The sequence below is a fragment of the Helicoverpa armigera genome, chromosome 10 (genome assembly GCF_030705265.1).
Source record: "Helicoverpa armigera isolate CAAS_96S chromosome 10, ASM3070526v1, whole genome shotgun sequence".
NCBI classification, from domain to species: Eukaryota; Metazoa; Arthropoda; class Insecta; order Lepidoptera; family Noctuidae; genus Helicoverpa; species Helicoverpa armigera.
Genome location: NC_087129.1, coordinates 125867 through 148981, shown reverse-complemented (window position 1 = coordinate 148981; position 23115 = coordinate 125867). Strand labels below are relative to the sequence as shown.

The 23115-nt window shown below is 42.8% G+C and overlaps 1 protein-coding gene across 2 annotated transcripts in view; it reads right to left on the bottom strand.

Moving 5' to 3' along the window:
* Positions 1-22215, bottom strand: part of LOC110379041 (tyrosine-protein phosphatase 10D-like) — a 39142-nt gene extending 16927 nt beyond the window's left edge. The window contains exons 1-4 of one of the 2 annotated variants that reach the window (XM_064036611.1): positions 21645-22215; positions 13320-13584; positions 13077-13183; positions 11340-11517 (exon numbers count right to left, since the gene is read on the bottom strand). In XM_064036611.1, coding sequence (XP_063892681.1) covers positions 11340-11517; positions 13077-13183; positions 13320-13584; positions 21645-21809 — 715 coding nt within the window. In that variant the 5' untranslated portion in view covers positions 21810-22215. The remainder of the gene's footprint in view (positions 1-11339; positions 11518-13076; positions 13184-13319; positions 13585-21644) is intronic. The other variant, XM_049841061.2, reaches the window with a different exon arrangement.
* Positions 22216-23115: the final 900 nt, after the last annotated feature.

The window sequence follows — 23115 nt, the reverse complement described above, 5'->3', positions numbered from 1 at the left end:
TATTAATTTGAGCCTCCAATTCTTCAGGCGGGAACAGGTGGGTATCGATGTGCCCATGATAGATGTCAGTGATGACGTCGATGAGACCTTGTTGTACACGTCGTAAGTTTGATAGTACGGTGTATGCTGATAGTGCTGACGACGTTAAATAGAGACCTTGCGTTGATTCCGATTGTACGTTGTTTACTGCTTGCAATAAGGCCTTCATTTGTGTGTTCATGGAAGTAAATTGTTGATTCATTATAGCCTCATTTCTTCGGATGACGCTGAACTCAGATTCAATAATAAGAGTTTGATTCTTGATAAGGTTCTGTAAATGATTTTCATTCAGGGATATTTTCTCAATATCCTGTTTGTACTGCTCTGCAAACTGGTCATCCAACACCCCAAACAAGTAGCTAGCCAGGTTACCAACACCGTTAACTAGTCCTCTCTTGTATCTTTTGTTTGGGTTGACAAGTAAGGAATTATAGTGTTGCAGTTCGTTCAATTCATGTTCCAGTTGTAATATGATAGCTCCGTACGGCATTCTTGATTGCGGTAGGCAGGAACGCTGACATAATTGATTTAAATGTCGAACATATGTTTCTAAGTCGGTGAATCCAGACCAGTATGTAGACATGTTGTAATACACTATCAATTTCCACTCGTCCTTGATATGTTGTAGCTCTGATACTTTGTCGAAAACATATTCCTCTGACCGTTGAGCGGCGTGATATTGTATGATTGCTGCATACTAGGCGATATTATCAACACTAACATAAGAAGTGCTGAGGTAAATAACGTCTTCATGCTGAATTTCGACTTGTTGCGACGCCTGTGGGACGGTGCCTGGTCTGAACTATTCGAAGTGGGCTCCTGCGGGATATTATTTTCTTGTACTGGCAGTGGGACAAGTTTGTTCACCGGACGCTTGATGATGTTATTTGACGTTTTCAACGTCACAACTCTGACACAGCCATCTTGACCGGGATGCAGAGCTTGAACTCGCGCCATCGCCCACTTCCCAGGCGGCATGTTATCTTCTTTGATCAGGACGATATCGTCTTGTTTAAGATTTTCTCTCACAGTTCGCCATTTTGTTCTGGACTGAAGCTGTTGAAGATATTCCGTGGACCACTTTTTCCAGAACTGTTTGTTCATGGCCTGAATCAATTGCCAACGTATAGTCAGACTCATATGATCAGGATGTGTTTGTGGTCTTGATAACAAGGATCCGCCGATAAGAAAATGCCCAGGTGTAAGATAGGTATCCTCTGGATTTTCAGTGAGTGTGCAAAGAGGTCTCGAATTGAGACAGGCTTCTATTTGACACAGCAACGTGGTGAACTCCTCAAAGGTTAATTTTTGATTACCAAGCACCCGCTTTAAATGATATTTTAGACTTTTCACCGCTGCTTCCCATAATCCTCCGGCGTTTGGCCACACAGGAGCGTTGAAGTGCCATAGTATTTCCATGTTGTTGATATCGTTGATCGCATTTGGATTGATTGAAGCCATTATCTCTCTGTACTCTTGATTCAGCAGTCGTGAAGCGCCAACAAAATTGGTCCCATTATCACTATAGATATTCTTGGGTACTCCACGCCTGGAACACATCCTTCTTAATGCTGCCAGAAAGGATGCTGTGCTAAGATCAGACACCAATTCTATGTGCACGGCCTTGGTTGCTAGGCACACGAATACTGCAATGTATCCTTTGGTAGTCTTGATACCTCGTCCCTTATTTGATTTTATCTCCACATGTCCGGTGAAATCTATCCCGACATTAGTGAAGGGCCGAGAGGGTGTAATTCTAGGCTTCGGGAGGTCAGCCATGAGTTGTTGATATGTTTCCTGGTTATATCTGCGGCACTTGACGCACGAGCGCAGATACTTCTTGACGCTGCTGATGCCGCTGATCAGCCAATACTTCTCCCTGATAAATGATAAGGTAAGTCGTGGCCCGCCGTGAAGCGTAGTGATATGAGCTTGATGAATAAGTAACTCTGCCAAGCGACTTCCAGGTGATATAATGATAGGGTGTTTCGCCGCGTATGTGATATTTGCTTGCTCCAAGCGTCCACCAACTCTCAGTATCCCGTGATCATCTAAGAATGGCCGTAGACAGGACAACTTGCTGTTGCTGCGGACGAAGCCCTGTTTCTTCAAGTGATAAAGATCGTCTTGAAAATCTATGCTTTGTGTATGTTTGATAATATGATATAGTGCGCCTTGTATTTCAACACCGGTCAGTGCACTTTTCGCTGCGTGTGAAGTTTTGTCGCGCAGGTTAGCGATGTAACGTGACACCCATGCCAATATTCGCACAATCTTTGTTATTGAATTAAACTTGTTGAGTAATTCTGTTATTAAAATCCAATTCGACTGGCATAAGGCTGTGTGCACAATGCGTTTCTTGATATCTTCTGTTGGAGTATGATATTCGGTTGTGGTGATATGATATGGGTTAAACTTGACAAGCCATTCTGGCCCTTCCCACCACAAGCGATCTCCTGATAAATGTTCGTTGGTCATTCCACGCGTAGCACAGTCTGCTGCATTGTCAGAAGACTTAACGTGGCGCCAATTTGATGCTGGAATTACTCCAGTAATTTTCTGTACCCGGTTAGCCACAAATTGCTTCCATTTTGATATGTCTCCGTGTAGCCAGCCAAGTACCACCATCGAGTCGGTCCAGGCGAAAATCTCTGTTTGCTCCGCTGATAATGTCTGAAGAAATTTCTCCATCAATTGTGATAACAACAATGCACCTAGTAGCTCTAGTCTAGGTAGCGTGATAGTTTTATTGATAGGCGCAACCTTTGTTTTTGAACACACTAACTTCGATGTGCGCTCGCCCTTATAATTATTTGTTACAACATAAATTGCACATGCGTAAGCCTTTTCCGAGGCGTCGCAAAAAGCATGTATTTGAATGTTGTTGTTTTCAATTTGACCTAGATATCTAGGTATTTTATAAATGTTGATATTTCTTAGGTCGTTTCGCAATCTTTCCCACTCTAATGATATGTTTGCTGGTAATTGTTCATCCCATGATAGGTTCGCAGTCCAAGTGCTCTGGAACAATATTTTTGCTCTGATTGTGAGCGGTGATAACCAGCCAAGGGGGTCGAATATTTTAGAAATATCTGATAGCAATTGCCGTTTTGTGTACGGTTTCTCGCTGGCTTGCGGTTCTATTCTCGTGTCGAAGGTAAACACGTCACTAGCAGAAATCCACCGCAGGCCTAATGTTTTTCGAGATTCGGTGTCCTTGAACTCGAATGGAGCATTTATTTGTTCTGGCTGTAGGTTTTCAATAAGCTGCGTTTCATTGCTAGACCATTTTCGCAGGTTCATTCCAGCTTCTCTCAGTACTGATATTAATTCATGTTGCAATAGCATGGCGTGGTCGATGTCATTGCTGCCTCCGAGATAATCATCCATGTAGAATGATGATTCCAAAGCAGATGCTGCTAGTGGATATCTATCAGCATGATCGATGCCGATTTGTTTTAGGGTTCTCATTGCTAAGAACGGAGCTGCTCTTGTACCGTATGTCACGGTGGTAAGATTATACTCTTGAAGAGATTCACGAGGATGACTTCGCCACAATATTGATTGAAGATGCTGATCTTGCGATCTCACGGAGATCGCTCTAAACATTTTCTCCACATCCGCTGTGACAACGTATTTGTGTTGACGCCATCGTAGGATGAGATTTTGAAGGTCTTGTTGAAGGTTAGGTCCATTGTACATCAAGTCGTTCAAGCTACGTCCAGATGACATTTTAGACGAAGCGTTAAATACAACACGTAGAGCCGTTGTTGTAGAGTCTAATTTCAGCACGCCGTGATGCGGTAGGTAGCATGCTGTGTAATTTGGTTGTTCGACCTTACGCATGTGACCTAGGTCTTCATACTCGCGCATGAATTTGCGGTAGCCTTCTGCTAATGCTTGATCTTTGCACATCTTCTTTCTTGTTGAATAAACTGAGCGACAGCCTTAGATTTTGATGCACCCATCTCCTGCTCGTAGTTAGGTTTCATGGGTAATGCTACTTGATACTGGCCGGACTCCAATCTTCTAGTGGTTGATTGATAAAACTCCTCGCAATATTGATCTTCAGCTGATAATGATAAGGTAGGCTCGTGAATATCTTCGACCTCCCAGAACTTGGAGATGCTGTCGACATCATTGACGACAACGTGGCATGCAAACGTCTTCACATTGCCTGATAATATCCATCCAAGTTTTGTTTGCTGAGCGATAGGAGCTTGAGCTGGTCCTTTGATAAGACCACTCATGATAATATCTGAATAGACGCTGGCATCCAACAGCAAATCAATTGGTTTTGAAATGTTGTATTCGGGATCAGCCAGTCTTGTGTGTGATAAATGAGGCCAAGTTTGTTTCCTAAACGATGCATTAGGCAAGTTATTAATAACTCGTGATACAACTAGAGCCTCTGTTGTAAAATGATAGTCATCGTAAATTGATACGCAATCAAGGGACACTAAGCCTTTGCTTTGTTTTTGTGTCGATCCTATGCCTGATACGGCTGCTTGATAAAATTGCCTCTTCAACCCTAATAATTGGGCGGCATTTTCTGATATAAGGGATATTTGCGATCCCTGATCCAGTAGAGCTCTGAATCTCACAATGCTTCCATCTGAAGCCTTGATGTTCAATGCTACGGTAGTGAGGAGAACTTCTTCATTCTCACTGGCTACGTAGTTAACATTGCGATTATTTTGAGATGTGGAAGGTAATTCTGATGGAGTTGTAGACTGCTGCGTTTGCGTTTGTTCCAGTAGGTCACCTCGTGTAGAAAATGCGTCATGCATTATTGAATTATGATCACCGTTGCATTCCTTGCACTTTCTTGTTGAAATGCATTTTTTGTCATAATGCTTGTAAAGGCAATTACGACAAATTTCATGTTTTGAAATTGTCCTCAATTTCGCATCCGATGATTGCGCGAGGAAGCGTTTGCATAGAAACAAATCATGAGGCGCCTTACATACTGGACAAGACCTCTTGTATGTAGCATTTGACTGATATTGATATTTCTTGTAAAGCGATGCATTCTTCGAGAAATTGTTATGATTTTGAGGCCTTTGATGACATGAGCTCGGCTTGTATGAATCTGATGTTGTAGGTTTCTCCTTCTTGCCTACGGGCTCTCGAGCCATGAACTTGTTTTCAAGGAACTGCAGGAACTCCGTATATGATGTAAGATCTCGTGGCGACATACGCGACTCCATAAAGTCAGTACGCGTTTCTTCGTCCAGCTTCTTTGATAGTAGATGAACTAATATTGGGTCCCAGGTTGTGATGTCAATGCCTAGGTTCCGAATGCTGTTAACACACTGTGTCGTCGTATCGTGCAACTTCTTGTATGCATGATAGGATGAATGCTTAGTGATCAGCGGTTGATTAAGGAAGATATCCATCTGTGTTGAAAACAGTATCTGTGGATTGTTATAGCGATGGGTAAGGATCTCCCATGCCGTCTCGTAGTTCTCTGCTGATATGTTGAGATGCTGGATTAAACCTTCTGCTTCACCCTTGACCTTTCCTTTCAGATGCTGCATTTTCTGCGCCTTCGTGATACATTTGTTGTTATGAATTGTTTCCATAAACAAATCGAAGAAGGTCGGCCACTGCGTGTATTTTCCGAAAAATGTAGGTACTTCTAATTTAGGTGTGGCCTGCTCCAGGTGTGCAGTAGAGTTTAACTTTCTGTTCAGCTCTCGTTTGATAGTGAGGTAGCGCTCTTCAATTTGCAGAAACCTGGCTTCATATGCATCGTTGCTGCCTTTTAATTGATTATCGAGACGGAGGTGAATAGTGTCTATAACCTTCCAGAGATGTTGAAGGCTCTTCAGTTCATCTTGAAGTTCCCATTTCTCTTCCAGGTCTTGAATGCTGATTCGATTCATCAGTCGTTCTAATGCTCGGAAATTGGTATCCTGCTGGCCAAGCAGGTCATCCCCTTGATAGGAATATTCTTCAAAAGTGGGTAGGGAAAATGCCGGAACCTTGGTCTCCTTGTATGAAGAGATCATGTCCTTGGTTCTGATATAGTAATCCTTCATGTACCCATAAATCCCTTTGGAGAAGTATTCGTATTGATCGTCTTCAAACTCCAGCAGCTTGATATGATTATCTTCAAACTCCTTCCAACATTTGTCTAGCGAGGCTAGACGATTGATAAGATATTCAGGTGTTCTCCTGCTCAAACTGTCCTTCCGGAAATTGCTATTGATTCTCTCAATTTCCTTGGTAAGGTTGCTCTGACGTTCGAACACTGATTGGATGCTCTCCATGATAATTGATAAAAATGATAAATACCTGAATTTGATATAAGGTTATCCTGATGCGGACGATGATAAATTCTTGATAAATGTTTGTTGTTCTAGTAATCTCCAGCACGATATATGCGCCTTCTCAATCTAACTGGTGAGACCCGCTTGTGGGAGGCCAGCAGACCGATTCGCTATCGATACCAGAAATCTTCAGAACACAATTTGATAATGATACTTGATCCAGAGTATCCGGCTCGAAGGACCATAAAATGTAGGGGTTGTAAGCGCCTACACTTGGATGATAGTTGATAGGTTGACTGCTTCTCGTTGATATAGACAGGAAGATCGTGTAGAAATGATAAAATAACACAAACTTCTGTGACGATAGTATATTGATACAAAATGATAAGGTGCAGTGATATAAAATGCTAATGCTACAGTTTAAATAGTCATACAAAAGTGCTGACACGCGCCGCGACAGTAATTATGTATATAAAATAAAATTAAACCTGTACAGTTGTCTGTACACATGATGACCGAAAAATATTTATTATAGTCTGTCTTTTAGATGACCCTAAAATAATGAACAAGTATTTTTCATTTTCTGTCACTAACAAAAAACAACGAAGATATAACGTTAAAATTTTGTGTTACGTCACGTCTGAGTACAAATTTCTAACAGGCGTGACCACCATAAAATAGTATGTCTCCAAAAAGGGAGTACACCTACAATTTAAAAAAAAACGATGCTTAAATCCCGACGTGCGAGAGCAACTTTGTGTTCTAGACTTCGATTCAGTGTCCGATAATAATCTATGTACAATCTACAAGAAGGTACCTATAGGCTTTGTTTCACCCTGGAAACAAAAAATATTTTACAAGTATTACCTATTCTGATTATTGTTTAATAAAGAACGAAATAAGAAAGAAATAAAGACTGTGTGCTTGTGTTTGATTGTATCTTCTTGAGATGTATATAGTCGAGGGTCATATTCGTGTACTCCAGTGGAAACGTAGACCCACGTCGACAGCGTTGAGCTATGTAACCGCCTATTCGAGCAAGCTACGCATGTATTAATGACGTCAATTCATGCATAGCCTCTCCGTGCGTAAAACTGAAATTTTTCGGCCTACTTTGAATAGAGCTTTTTGATTTGATTTGTGTACATAATATGATTGGTGGATCAAACGCATACAGAGTAACGTAGCACATCTATGGACCGTGCTAGAAAAGCAGCCAACTGCGGGCAACTAGATACACGTACACATGTGGGTACTGCAACTATACGGGTAATCTTATAAAAGCGCATAAACACTTCTGCTAGTCAACAAGGTGTGTATGTGTAACTCTAATTATTCTGTCCAGTTCCAGATGGGCCTAAGTCATCGCCTTTAAATTAACGAAATTCCCCGTTTTCAACTATTAAGTGGTTTTACCTTGCTAGACCGGTTATTTGTGTGCCTAAATTATTTATTTGTGAATTTTTTATCATCGCCACGATATTCAAGGAGGAAAATTATATATTTTTCTAAGAAGTCGTCTTATAATAGGTAGGTAACTATTTCCTCATATGGGGGAATACCCAAATTAACTTTTTTGTTTCTAAATCTATCTTATGCACACGGAGGCATTCCACTTAGTGTTTAATTTTGATTTAACATGAAAGTGTGAACGATTATCACAATCGAATGGCGGATACAAAATAAGAATGTGCCAACAGTTGAGTGGCAGGATGCCTGCGAACAATGACGCTGCCGGCATCATGTGCGCACCACTCGCTGCCGCCACGTGCTCGACTGTACCGTCACTTACATAACCTACTGTCTGTCTCACTACTGGCTCAACCTGACCACTATGTATAACTAAAATAAACATTTCGTTTTGTTTGTGTTGTAAAACTCACTCACTCAGTTGTGAAAAACAGTATCACGTCCTAGCTATCTTCGTTTATTGTTTTTATTCTAACGATTTCTAGTTCTACATTACACTTATTAGTAAACATGGCCTTTTTCAAAATAAAATATTGTAATCATCTGACCCTTAGAGTCTTCTATCACAGATGATTCTACTCACACCGAAAGAGTGGCATAGAGCAGCGAAGCGGGAGTCCCGTGACTTCTCGAGCAACGTTTACGGAACTCGCCCGAATACCGGCGGCGGCGCCGCGGGCGTCCGCGCGATTTACTTACCTCAGCAAGGCGTCGTCCTAATTGGGAGCGATCGTACGATGGCGCGATGCGTTTTTCATCTCGCGATCTCACTTGCGAGGTTCAAATAGGACACTCTGATGAAATCTGTATGTTTGAACTCATCGCACGACGAGAACGCATCGTGTCATCGTACGATCGCTGTAAATTAGGACGACGCCTTAGATGAAAAACGCATCGCGCCATCGTACGATCGCTCCCAATTAGGACGACGCCTAACACGCGATATCATATGACACTGAAACTGCGCCCCGCTTCGCTGCTCTTTTGGTGTAAGTTGACCATAATCAATTTCTGTGTGTTCTGACATATAACATGAACTCCCACCTACCACACATATGTATTATCAGCACGATGACAAAACAAGACAAGTGCGACAAAATGATAAGCATGACAAGCCAACGCCACATCACACACGAATCTCAAGCGAATGGGTTGCAGCTGTCAGTCGGGGAGGTGTGCAACCCCGTGCGTAGCTCACCCGTGTCCTGAGGCTGCCGCCGCACAAACACAAGCAAATCATTAGCTGCCAATCGCATACACGCACCTGCACCAGCTCGTCCTATGCATCTCCGCACGTACAGTCGACAGCGCTGAACGATACTGCTGCCGTGTCAGAGCCAACCACGGACTATGACGAAAAGATGAGCGGAGATGCCACAATGCAGGTAGGTCAGGTGCCTTTTTCTAGGTCAAATACGTACGGTGGGCATGACCACGATCAGTAATGATTGAACTAAGCAGGGGCCCGATTCTGCTAAGTTAATAATGTCAAGAATGAATAGAAATTGAATGGCAATAGCAATTTTAGCCTTAGCGAGCATTCTGCTACTAATATAAGACCAATCGAATGCCAATGACATTCGATTGTTTGCGATTGGTCTGCCATTTGGTTCTGGATACTGCTTGAGTATGTCTTGATATGTTTGCTTGTTGCTAAGTACGTAAGTGCTATACGGTAGTTTGCTCTACAATCATATTGCAATCGTAAATAATTTGCAGACAATATAATTCATTATTGAATCGCAGAAACGGATAAAAACGTTTATTTCCAAGAAAAAATGGCGTAATGCCACATATACACATCAAAAAAAGTTTGCGATCACTTCGAAAAACTGAAATCTTTTTTGCTACTGTAGATTACATTATGATTTTTTCTTTTTTTTTAGATTCGCTATTTAAAAATAAAGAATTAGAACATAAAACAATGACCCCGTTCAATTGTTTTTTCTTCTTAAAAAGGCTTTTTCAGTCCTAGCTTACACTCATTCGAAATCTGATTTAGTCAATTATAAGCGATTCAAGATATTTTTCGCTGAAAGTTGTGATTGAAAAAATGCCAAGAGGATTAACAGAGTTTTTACGAGCTAGAATAGTAACTTTGAGGGACGAAGGATACACCACGAGAGTATAAAGCACGCAGACTTGCTATATCAAAATCCTGTGTCGTGGCTACGTTGCAGAGGTATCACGGAATGGGGAATTCAGCTGACCGATTCCGCAGCGGTCGCCCAACTGTTTTGACAGCTGCTCAAAAGCGCTATATTAGATTGCTGGCAGCCCGTGATCCAACAATCAATGCCACTAAAATAAAAGCAGAAGTCAGGACCGCCTCTGGGCTCGAAGTTAGCACGCAGACCGTTCGCAATTGCTTGCACCAGCTGGCTGGATTACGAGCACGGAGGTCTTGGCGAGCTCCGCTCAATTCCCGGCATCGTCAACAACGAAGATTGCAGTGGGCTAGACTTCGGCAAAATGAAGCAGGTGAGGACGAAAACATTTGGCAAAACTGTCTGTTCGTTGACGAATCCCGAATGCATCCCCGGCAAGCGCCAAAAAAAGGCAACAATGGGTGAGTGAGACAATAGCACGGTGACATTGTACTAGTGCGTCTCTGCCGACCTTCAAATGTCGCGCGGCGTGTACTTCCTACACGAAAGGACCAGTAGACAGGTCACCCCGGCTTGGCGTCACGTTCACATTGTTTGGGCGTATTGCGAGCACGCATGATTAGCGTCGCGATACGCCGGTCGGAATGTTCTGCGCGGCTGGGTGCGCCTCACAAGCGTAGCGTACCGAAAGCCGAATGTAAGCACGCTTCCACCTGTGTCGACTAGTTGTCGGCTAAGTCAGAGGCCGCCCTTAGCGTTCACGTCAGCACACTTATTTGCAAAATTGCATGGAATGATGACGGATCTGTTTAATTCTAGCGTTACAAAGGTTACTTCCGCCAGATGACGTCATGTAATTTGTTGTAGTAAACGTATCGTGCAGAGTCGAGCAGAGGTCTATACCTACTTGTCTTGACATATTGGTATGTTACGGCTAAAGTCCGAAGAGTGGCTACTCCTGGCTGAAGTGCGGCCACAGGCGGCTATACTTAGTTGTATCCTCACGTCTTTTATTAGAAAATAGTGCTACATCTTGGCTGGGTGTGCAATTGTACATGCAGAGCTAAGAGTTCCAATAGGTTCCCAAGCGGGTCTTATGGCAGGCCACGTTGTTGTACACGTATGATCCAATTCTTAACTGTGACAACGTAACTACTGCTACCTAAAGCGGACACGTTTTATGAACTACATATTATCAAAGGTGGTGATGGCCATTATTGCAATGTGATTAATGCGGTATCAGGTCCGCAGCTTCGAGGCTCACGTGCCGGCCGGACTCGTAAATGTCAAGGCAACATGACGGCATATTCTAGTCAGTGCGACTCGCAATAGCCCGGACCGATGGTTTATGCTTTCGACTATTTCTAAACGTATGATTCATCGAATAGGAACTAGTGAATAGAGCACATGATTAGATGAATGTAATGTGGTGTGTGTTGGAACTCACTGGTGGTGAAGTTGCGCGAGGCGTAGGCGGCGCTCTCCTTGTCGTGCAGCAGCGTGAAGGCGTGCAGCTGGTAGGTGGCGCCGGGCGACAGGTCGCGCAGCGTGTGGCTCCAGTTGCCCGCGCCCTCCACCGACACGTTGCGCGCGCCGCCCTCCGCGCGCTCCGTCAGCGGGATCACCTGCGCACAACACCGACTACCCGCTTGTGCCCGCATTCGCATTCATTTTTAACCGACTTCCCAAAAAGGATTTACCCAGAAAGGTTCTTAATTCGTCGAAATGTTTTTATTTTTTAATGTAGGTACGTTAATCGATTACTCAAAGACGCCTGGATAGATTAGCTATTTTTTTTTTTTCTGAAAGGGTATGCTACCCAGTTGGTCTCATACTCGTCAGGTCAGGATCTGATGATGGAAACCCTGAGAAATCGAGGGCAACTTCCGAAAATTGTAGGCATGCACATTGCACAGGGTAAAAACTTGACACTCAGAAGTATGTCTGATAGAGAAAACTGTACAACAGTGAAGATTTAGACCTGATCTGATGATGGAGACGAGAAAAGGTCGAGGGAACTCGGCAACGGTATGCATGCATATATATGTATTTTATATTATGCACAGTTCAACAAACTTAAAATACTGGCTAATAATGAAAAAAATAAAATCATGTTCATCATCATCATCATCATCATCAAATCATGTTCGTCTCCACTCAATACTTTGTCCTAGCCAACCACTTCGGTCGTAAAATTTTATTGCTTTAAGTACAGTGCGTTGTAATAACGACTTTAAACAATTCGCGTAAAGTTGAACTTGCAATAACATATGCTTGTACCTATAGTCGTGGTGGCCTAGTGGGTAAAGAACCAACCTCTCTAGTGTGAGGGTGTGGGTTCGATTTCAGGTCAGGCAAGTACCAATGAACTTTTCTAAGTTTGTATGTACTTTCTAAGTATATCTTGGACACCAATGGCTCATAACAAGGTGAAGGAAAACATCTTGAGGAAACCTGGACTATAAAGTCTGAAATCACCAACCCGCATTGAGCAAGCGTGGTGATTAATGCTCAATCCTTCTCCGTGTGAGAGGAGGCCTACGGCCAGCAGTGGGACGATAAAAAGGCTATAACAGTATGCTTGTACCTTATAGAAAGAGACAGAATTAGTGTTATGAGACACTTTCTAGAGTTACTTTTATTCGAGACTGTGCATCTTAGGTTATTGAATATCAATGCGTTTCCTACTCTGTTTTTGCATTGCGCCAGGCGGTCTAAAATCTATATTAAAATCTGATCAGTTCATCGGTTGTAGTGGTATTGGTCATGACAATTGTTAACATGAAAACCAGATTCCCAAAGCCTTTTAAGGGCTGGATGCGCCTCTACACGAAATAAAATGTAAAGTATTTTTTTTTTACAATTCAAGAACAATTTTGCATGCTTCATTATTTTAGCTAAACATGTGATCAAATTGGACTACTGTAACACCTTTTATACCATGTTTTTAGGCAAATAAATATTCTTATTCTTACATAATACCCAAACTCGGGGGCGGCAAATTTACTCCTGCCCCGGGCGGAGGACAGTCACGCTACGCCACCGGGCCTTCTTTTTTCGTTTTTGTATTTTTAGAAGTCAGTTTTATTTTAACCTACCGTAGTAGTAGTAGAGTACCTACTGTTAACTTTCCATTGTTTATTTTTTCGAAAAATTTGGTGAACAGGGATAGAAATTAAGGTACCTTAAACCTGAATCCAGTGTAGTCGCCGTGCGCTGGTGGCGACCACGAGATGGTGGCTTGTTTATTGCGGCCCAGGGTCACCGTCAGATTTGTGGGCGGCTCCGGCGCTGCCGTAACAAATAATGTACTTTTTTTTAAAGGTGACGTTGGTATATTATGAACATGCTAGCACTTGAAATATAGTATTGATAGTGTGAACGACATCCGAAGCCATCATTATTGAGGAAGAATTAAGTGCAGTACCAGTGATGATGGTTTGGTTCCAGGTGAGGAGGTCGGCGAAGGTGGCGTTGGAGTAGTAGAGCATGAAGTGATACTTGGTGCCCGGGAGGCCCACGAAGTTGATGGTGTTGGCGCGCGCCGGCACGGTGATGTTGGGCGCGGGCGAGCCGTCGGGCGGCCGGTAGTCCAGCCGGTAGTGGCCGCCGTCCGGCGCGTCCGCCTCGCCGCCGCCGGACCCGGGGATCTCGATAACCAGGTCAGCGCACGTGCCGCTTCGCCATGTGCTCTGCGCGCCATACCACACGTTACAATATTGCAAACATTTAGGGTCCGTTCATACAGACCGGCTCGGAGAGGAGATCAAATTCTTAACACGTTGAAAATCCAGTACTTAGTATTTGTAGTAAGGTTTATTTTTGCATGTGCTTTTGCCATTAAGAATGCTTGAAGGCGCTTGGTGTGAAATAATAAGAGGAGCTGACCGGCTCCGATCGCGTACTCTCGGTCTTGCAGACGCTTGGCACCGATTGCATGCTTTTTAAAGGTCACGCAGCCGATCGGAGCTGATTCCGGTCTGTGTGAAAAGATAAATACGCGCCGATGCTCTCCGAGCCGGTCTGTGTGAACGGTTAAACTATACTATTATCTAATATAACTACAACAACAAAAAAAACTCAATTTTCAGACTTTCTTTTTCGTGGTGATATGCAACACCTGGTTTTTGCAGGTATTGGTAAAAAGTTTAAATCAGGATTTACATTGCTTTCAACTGAACTTTGATAAGCTTTATTTGAACTAAAACTATTTTATGAACAAGTGTACTACTATGATAGACAGTGCTAGTTTAAAAAAAAAGTCACTGAGTGTGTCGAGCCACGCTCAGTGTCCCCAGTGTTCTGCAGTTTCCCGAGCATATCCCACACCTATCCATCAACCCGGAGACAAATTAAGTAGGTCAGTAATTTGTAAAAATTGGATGGGTTATGTATGTTGGGTTTTTGGTGGTAATCTTGGATGGTGTGGGCACAAACAAACATAATGTGACATATACCCAATTGGCCTTAACACCATCGGAAAAAACTCCTCACATTAGGACGGCTCTTTGCTCTCAAAATTATTCAGGGAGTGCGCACTGTGAACACCCCTACAGCAATCTCGTTTGCCAACCTTACTCCTCTTCCCTCGGAAATTCTTGCAATAGCTGATTGTGAACGTAACTCAACAGCTTCTCTTCTTTTCTACATTCCGAAATCTCACTGGAAACCCCCACCCACCCAACTCACTTCCTACACCCCTCTCTCAGGAATGGCATTAAATTCAATGAGTTAAAAGCGCTGGAAGAAATTGCTGCTGTGTGTGTTCCCGACACTAACCAAGTATACACCGACGGCAGCAAGCACAATGACAAGGTCGGTGCTACTGTCGGTCGATATTATACAAAACAATAGCGTCAGTCATATAAAAAACTGAAATTCTTCGAGTGCTGTTCGGTGTTCCAGGCCGAAATGCTTGCAATACTCCATACCTGCAAGCTGCTTATAGACCTCCTCTCAGACTGCAAGTCCGCCCTTACAGAACTGGCAAACCCCTTTAGCTCGAACCATTTTGCCACACAAGTCCACAATCTCCTCTTGGATGCGGAGTCTGCTGGCCTCAGTATATCGTTCGCTTGGACCAAATCCCACATCGGGATTCCAGGCAATGAACTGGCTGATTCCGCCGCCACATCTGCTGCCAATCTTCACCGTTCCTATGCCTATGATCGATCCCAATCTAGTTATGTAAAATATAAGAATAATCTCCTCTGCCGCCAGGCAGCCTCCGACCTCTATGATACAGCAATTCACATCAGAACTCTTATTCGTGCCGCTAAGCCGAACACCCTGGTGTACATCTCCCGCCTACACTACACCACTAAGGCGGAGGTCACCGTGGAGTACGTGCGCCAGAAGCTGAAGTTCGCCCCTAGAGTGCAGCTGCTGGAGTCGCGCCATAACGCCAACTTCAAGGCGTTCGTGGTGCGAGTGTCGATGTGTTTCCTGCGCCTCGTGTTGGACGAGAACTTCTGGCCACAGGAACGTGGTGTTCCATCGCTTTCGCGGACAAGTTCCACAAGGACGCACAGACGTTGCGCATAATAAGTGCTACTAACATAGTTTTAAGTTTTATTTACTAATAAATATGTTAGTTTGTAAGGTATGTATCTATGGGCCATTGTTGCCTGATTGTAAAGATTAAATAAAATAAATTATCCCCAGCTTCAGGCAAACCAAACTTCGCGATCACTCAATATTTATCCAACCATGGCTACCACAAATCATATCTTCACCGCTTCCACATCACCCCCGAAAATCTGTGTCCATGTGACGGGATTAGGGCGGCATTCAGACCTGGAAACACCTTTTTTTTTTTAACGACGTCAAAAATCATCAAGTGACCCCTCCCGCTGTAGGTTAGCAGCGGAGGGAGTGTCAGACTCTTACTGACTAAAAACCGTCGTGTTCCGTCATAGGCCTTTTATGTACCAGGGACGCGGTATCTCTTTCGAGCAACCCGCAGACCTGGAAACACCTGACTTAGGAATGTCTTTGCTTTTCTTCCACTCGAAATGACCACTTGATTGTGGCGGATGGTTCGAGCCCCTGCGACATAACCCAAGCTATGGACACTGTTATGTTTGCACCTCCTTTGTGATTTGTTTTGTTAGATGTCAAGAATAATATTTTGTAATGTTGGTATTCGAAATAAAACAGTTTTGCTTTCTGATCTCGACCACGTTGTATCTTTTATTGGCGACTGCGGAAAATAAGTTAGATTTCGGTGAAAATGACTGCAAATATAACGAATATAGTGTTTCCCGGGCAGTTTAACCCAAAAACTGATAAGTGGTGTGATTATAAAGAACAGTTATTGTGCGCGCTGGATGCGGCGGGTTACGACAAACATAACCTAGACAAAGGACGATCGCTGTTTCTTTCTCAGTGCGGAAAAGAAACTTTTGCGTTAATTGCATCACTTCTTGTTCCAAAACGTCCAACAGAAGTGCCGTTGGCGGACATTTTTACGGTTTTGGATCAGTTTTATGAACCCGAGGTTAACGAAATTTTGCAAGCGGGAAAATTTTATAAACGTCAACAAGTGCAAGGTGAAAGCGTGCAAGACTTTGTGGCGGCTATAAGTCTGCTTGGTGCAAAGTGCAATTTCATAGACTTAAAACGCCAGTTGAGAGACCGACTAGTACTGGGGGTGCGGGACGATCGCTTGCGACGCGACTTATTGAAAAGAAAGACTTGACCTACGAGGTCGCGTTACAAATGTGTCTGGACTATCAAGTGACGTTCCCTGATTTGTACCCTGCGTGTGTGGCTAGTGAGTCTAAGCAAACTCCGTCTAGTGTCACAGAGGCTGAGCCGATGGATATTGGTATTGTTAAATCGAACGAGTGTCGGCGGTGCGTACGTGCACACCGGCCGGGGGAGCGCTGTCCGTTTGTTAAGGCGAAATGTTTCTACTGCAAGAAGTTTGGGCACATTGCGGCGGCCTGCTCCAAGAAGCCAGGTCGGGAACACCAGGTCGACGATATGAGAGAAGCCAACGCGAGTAACACTTCGATTGAGAAGATGATGGGCGTATATGTCTGTGTAGAAAATTACTCACCACCTATTACCACAGACGTTATGATAGACGGCGTTCAAATATCTATGGAAGTGGACTCGGGTGCATCTCGGACCATTATGTCGGAAGCGACATACAAGAGGCTTTGGTCGACGCCCCTCCCTCCGGGCTACCAATCTAAAGCTTGTGACATGGACTCAAGACCCTTTGAAAGTATTAGGGCTAGCAGATGTGCGTGTTGTGCTAGCTAATAAGGAAGCACAATGTGAACTGGTTGTGGTATCCGGGAATGGACCAAATCTGCTGGGAAGGAACTGGTTCCATGCACTAGGCCTTCAGGTATCAGGTTTGTGCTGGACTGAAGAGGAGATAGAACCATACAGAAGAGACTTTCCTGAACTATTTAGAGAAGGCCTTGGCGAGTACAAAGGTCCTGAGGTAAAACTTCACGTACGGCGCGAAGCTACGCCCCGTTTCTTAAAGGCTCGCGTTGTGCCCTACCCGCTTAGAGAAAAAGTAATTAGACAATTGAACGAGATGGTGAAGGCGGGTGTACTGACACCTGTTCGTTATTCTGAGTGGGCGACGCCAATCACGCCGGTAATAAAACAGGACACAACAATACGTATATGTGGCGATTATCGTGCCACGGTGAACGCCGCTATAGATACAGACATCTATCCGCTACCGACGTCTGTGGAAGCGTTTGTAAGACTTAGTGGCGGCAGAATATTTAGTAAGCTGGACTTGAAAACGCGTACACACAATTGAAGGTAGACGACGAGACAGCGATGATGCTCACGCTGAACACCCGATCGGCCTAATGAAAGTGAATCGCTTGCCATTTGGTGTGAGCGCGGCGCCAGCAATTTTCAACGCCTAATGTCAACAGCGTTAGCGGGTATGGATGGAGTGGCGTGTCTGTTAGATGACATTGCTGTCACTGGAGCCACGATGGATGAACACAACCGGAGACTTAGAGAAGTGCTGAACAAGCTGCAACAGATGGGACTCCGCCTGAACGTAAGGAAATGTGTGTTCGCTGCGAACAGCATTACATTCCTGGGACACATGATTGATGCAGAAGGACTTCACCCAGCACCAGCGAAAGTCAAAGAGATTCAAGAAAAGTCAGCCCCAACGAACAGAGAGACCTTACGTGCCTTCCTGGGCTTATATAATTTCTATGAAAAGTTCTTGCCTGACAAGAGCACGGTGTTGGAACCACTATATCGACTTTTAGAATCAAAAAGACCTTGGAGGTGGGGTGAGAAGGAACAAGAAGCATTTGTGGAGGCGAAGCGATTACTCTCTTCAGAGCGAACATTGGTAGGCTATGATTTGCAAAAAGAACTACTTCTCATTTGTGATTCATCGGAATATGGTCTCGGAGCGATTATTGCTCACGTCATGGACGACGGCTCTGAGAGGCCGGTGATGATGGCCTCACGGACACTTCAGCCGCATGAGAGACGATATGGGCAGATTGATAAAGAGGCCCTTGCCATTATATTTGGAGTGACTAAGTTTCACGAATTCTTGGCGGGTCGCAGATTTTCTATTGTGACAGATCATAAGCCGTTGGTGGGTTTATTTAACCCTGCGAAACCAATTCCAGACCAGATTTCACCGAGAATGTTGCGCTGGTCATTGAAACTGTCCAGTTATAATTACAGCATTAAATACAGGCCTGGTAAATTAATCGGCAACGCGGACGCATTGAGCAGGTGGACTGCTCCGGACACGTCGAGCGTGCAGGAGGAGGTGCTGCGCGACGTGCTGCTGCTGGAGGAGCAGCCGAGTGGCTGGGAGCTGGATGCTAGTAAGATAGCCGCGGAGACCAATAGAGATTTAGTATTACAAAAAGTAATGTTTCATGTATTGCACGGATGGCCGCGAAGGAACATGGACCCGAGCCTACAAGCTTATTGGACACGGAGAGAGGCTCTTTCACATAATAAAGGTTGTTTATTGTGGAGCAACAGAGTCATAATACCTACGTCCTTACAGGACAAAGTGTTAAAGTTGTTACATGACCCTCATGCGGGCATTGTCCAAACAAAAGCGTATGCAAGAGGTTACGTGTGGTGGGTCGACATGGATCGGCAGATTGAGAGAGTGGTGGCCAACTGTCAGCAATGTCAGCTTGTAAGAAATAACCCACCAAAAGATCCGCAGACATGGATAGTTCCAGAGAAGCCGTGGAGCCGTGTGCATGTGGATTTCGCGGGGCCCTTTCAAGGAAAAACTTTTTTAGTACTAGTAGACAGCTACAGCAAATGGTTTGAGGCTGAAATCGTACCAGGAATGAATAGTAGTACGGTGATAGCTGTTCTAAGAAAAATTTTCTCATCACAAGGGCTGCCCGAAGTTTTGGTGTCTGATAATGGACGTGCATTCACCTCGGATGAATTTAATAATTTTCTGAAAAGGAATGGTATTAAACATTTGTATTCACCGCCCTATCACCCAGAGACTAACGGGCAAATTGAACGCACGATTCAAACATTTAAAAATAAAATGAAGAAGTTAGGGAATTTGGACATGCAGTGGCAAGAGAGACTGTGCAAAGTTTTATATTATTTACGGACGTTACCAAATAGTTCCACGAACAAGACACCTGCCGAGCTACTGAATGGGCGAAGATACAGGACGGCCGTGTCGAGCCTACATCCCGACTCGATGCCGAGCCGCACCGAGCAGCAACTGGAGGCGGCGGCGCAGCGCACGCCGACGCGGACTTTTACGCTGCTGCAGCCCGTGCTAATACGCATGTACGGGCCCGGGAACAAGTGGTGCCGGGCCACCGTGGAGACGGTAGAGGGTCCGACCACTTATTTGGTAAGGACGGAAGATGGCGAGCTGCATCGGCGACATGCAGATCAAATACTGGCCAGATCGCAAGACACGTCTGATAAGGGTTCACCTGTCATTGACAGCCAGCCAGGCAACGAGACGGATTCTGAACTATCACAGGATCCGCCGATTGTGATTCCACCGCCCGAATTATGGCCGGATGTTGTAGGAATTCCTAATGATTAAGTTAATTTATGTTAGAAGTAGATTTTATTTGTAATTGAATTAATTAGTCTTTACCAATCATTATGAGGGAAAGGTATGTTATGTTTGCACCTCCTTTGTGATTTGTTTTGTTAGATGTCAAGAATAATATTTTGTAATGTTGGTATTCGAAATAAAACAGTTTTGCTTTCTGATCTCGACCACGTTGTATCTTTTAGACACCATGCACAATCATATAGTCAAGTGGTTCAATAACAACAATTAGCCAACTTGTAACGGCCAATTCTTCTATGTTATTAATGCACCAATCGATACTTTATTTATTATTATATGTGAAATACCTATCCCTCCTCAAACCACCTACAACACCACGAACCCTTTCAAAATACCTCCCTGACCCAAAACCAGTCAGGAGTACCATTAGTGTAGGATACCATCAGTGTTACCATTTCTTCCCAATGTAAATATTATAAAAAAGCTATCAATGATTTGAACGGATTATTTTCTGTTTTAAGTTTCTATAAGTACAAAAAAGATACTTCTAGATTCCATATGAATGTTCATAGAAATATTCCTATGCTACTGAGGGGGCACTCGTGTAGCGAATGCACTGATGCCACACGCTCAACACCTCCCCATCCTGATATCTTGATGTGCTTTATTGAAGTCTTTGAATAGGTACCTCAAGTTAACAACACAAGTTTAATAAAAATCCATTGGATAGCAGACTTTACAATTTAATTTATTTAATTAATATGAGTCACAATACAATATTTCAAAAATTGCCTTAACAACATTTTAGAATGTATGATACATTTTCCTCATATATGAGGAAAACCATATTTTTTTCAGATTCAAATACCTATAAAACAAGTTTTAAGATATCAGGAAAATATAACAAAAATTATAGTAATCAAATTTACCCTATCTTAATTGTTTATTTACTTATTGTTGGCATTCAGAGTTGAAATCAATTTAATAATTAGTTGACCCGTTAAATTTGTACTGCCTTGTATGGCTTACACCTTCTATTATTATTCTTTATTATACACAATACATATTTTAATACACACATAATAGAGAAAAGTTATGTACAAAGGCGAGCTTAACCCAGAGCTGGGTTCTCTGACAGCAAACCTTAGAGCGATAGAGAGATGTGATAAAAGAGTAACCTTCCCTGGACCTCTGTAAACTTTCAAATAAAGGATGCCAAATTGGTCCTGCCATTGTCAAGTTTAGTGAGACTAATGGACAGCAATTCATTTTCTTATATAAGAAAGATTATTAGATGGTCTTCAACAAATAGCTATAAGGATCCTTCATGAATGAGCTGTTGCCTAAACATTGCTAGTGTTGCTAACATGATGTTTATATATATATTTAATTTATTAAGAACCGATAATAATCAACCAGTAAATGGATGACTGAAATTTGTTAATAGATGAAAAGATATCTCAATAGATAACTCCAGAACATTAGCTAAAGCCAGAATAATAAAGAGACAATCAGATAGATCAAGAGGCACAAGTCAAGTCCTGAATCCTATGCATAATCTGACCAGACATAGGGTTTCATAATAATAATCAACAAAGTTTGTTGATGTTCTGTTTATATAAACAAAAACACGGCTAAGCAGTGCTGACAATAGGATTAAGATTTGAAGCTGGGCAGCACCTAGCCTCGGTAATAGTAGCAAGTTCACGAACTCACCGCTACAATTGCCAGCAGCAGTGCCAAGGACGCAACGGCGCGCGCGCACCCAGCCCTCGCTTGCACAATCGACCTCTTCCACATCATTGAAGGCGACGACTGAACGATTTCTTCACGACACTTTCTCTTCAACGTATCACTGTTTCCCGTATTCATAAGATCCATATTTCACTTGACAAGGTGTCCTCGGAAGTCATATTATCATCTTAATCAAGATTTAACATCTACGTTGTACAGTGCGTAATTATTAGGTACTAATTTATCACATTACAAATTTCGTCTCTTGTCTCACGTTCGCGAATTATTCTCGTCGAATGTTGTCGGGGTTGTCAACAGCACAGACTATACAGATTACTGTAGTTTATAAAGAAATTATATTAACTACGTGGTGTAGTTAATATAATTTACAACATTTATCGAAAGCTGAAAGACCAATATTCAATAACGAATTCCACCTTGTAATTTTTTTGTTGTTAAATGAATAATGCTACTGCACGTCACTTTAGTTCTCGTTTTTAGTTCTCGTTAAGTTTTGCCGCTCTGAAATTTAATACAATTTTTAATACTACGATAAACTGCTCAATTTTGTTAATTCAATTAACTTTAGCAAAATACATGGCACATCGTAGTATGTATATACTGGGCAATTATATTGTGAGGTCTAGGAATGGCCTAATAACAAATCTTGATACGACACACAGTAGATCGACGCCATACAAGCGTTGGGACATAGGATATTTAAATATCCAAATGTCAATTTTTGAAAAACGAGTTATGCCATCGTATTTGTCTTCTTATTAGCTGTTAAAAATGTTACTAGCATTTTCTGATTGGACTCTTACATCGAGAGCTATAGCGCAAAATGTGATTTAAATGTATGGGAAGTGACTTAAAAACTGATGTATCTCGAGATTCCCTTCGCCTTTCGACTTGATTTTTTTATATGGTAATAAGACATATATTTGGCACATTTTCTTCAAACAAACATGGTGCGATAAATGTGCCCGTTTTAAGATACAAGTATAGACCGATTTTTGCAATATCATCTACATATTTATTTATAAGTTTCACATATTTTATCTCTGAATCTCACTTCAGTGGTGACTCACTGATATGGTCAGGCCATAACTCATTGGTGCACCGATAATATAATCTCTGGAAATAATTATATACTACTAATGAGATAATTTGTTAATTTTTGGTAATTTGTTATTACCTATTACCGAGTCTTGTGCCATTGAAGCTCACAACTCAAGATGGATGTATTATTTGGCAAAACCAACGGCCTTCATCAACGTCTTTCTGCCGACCCATTATGTGGAAGTTCATGAAAGAAACGGAGTTTAATGTTAAATACGAAATGACTTATATAGAAACAGAAATAGAAAGTTTAAATCCAACGAAATGTGAAAATGCAACTATCAAGCATAAATTGCTCTTGACAATGATAGATGGAAAAGTGGCATCCTAT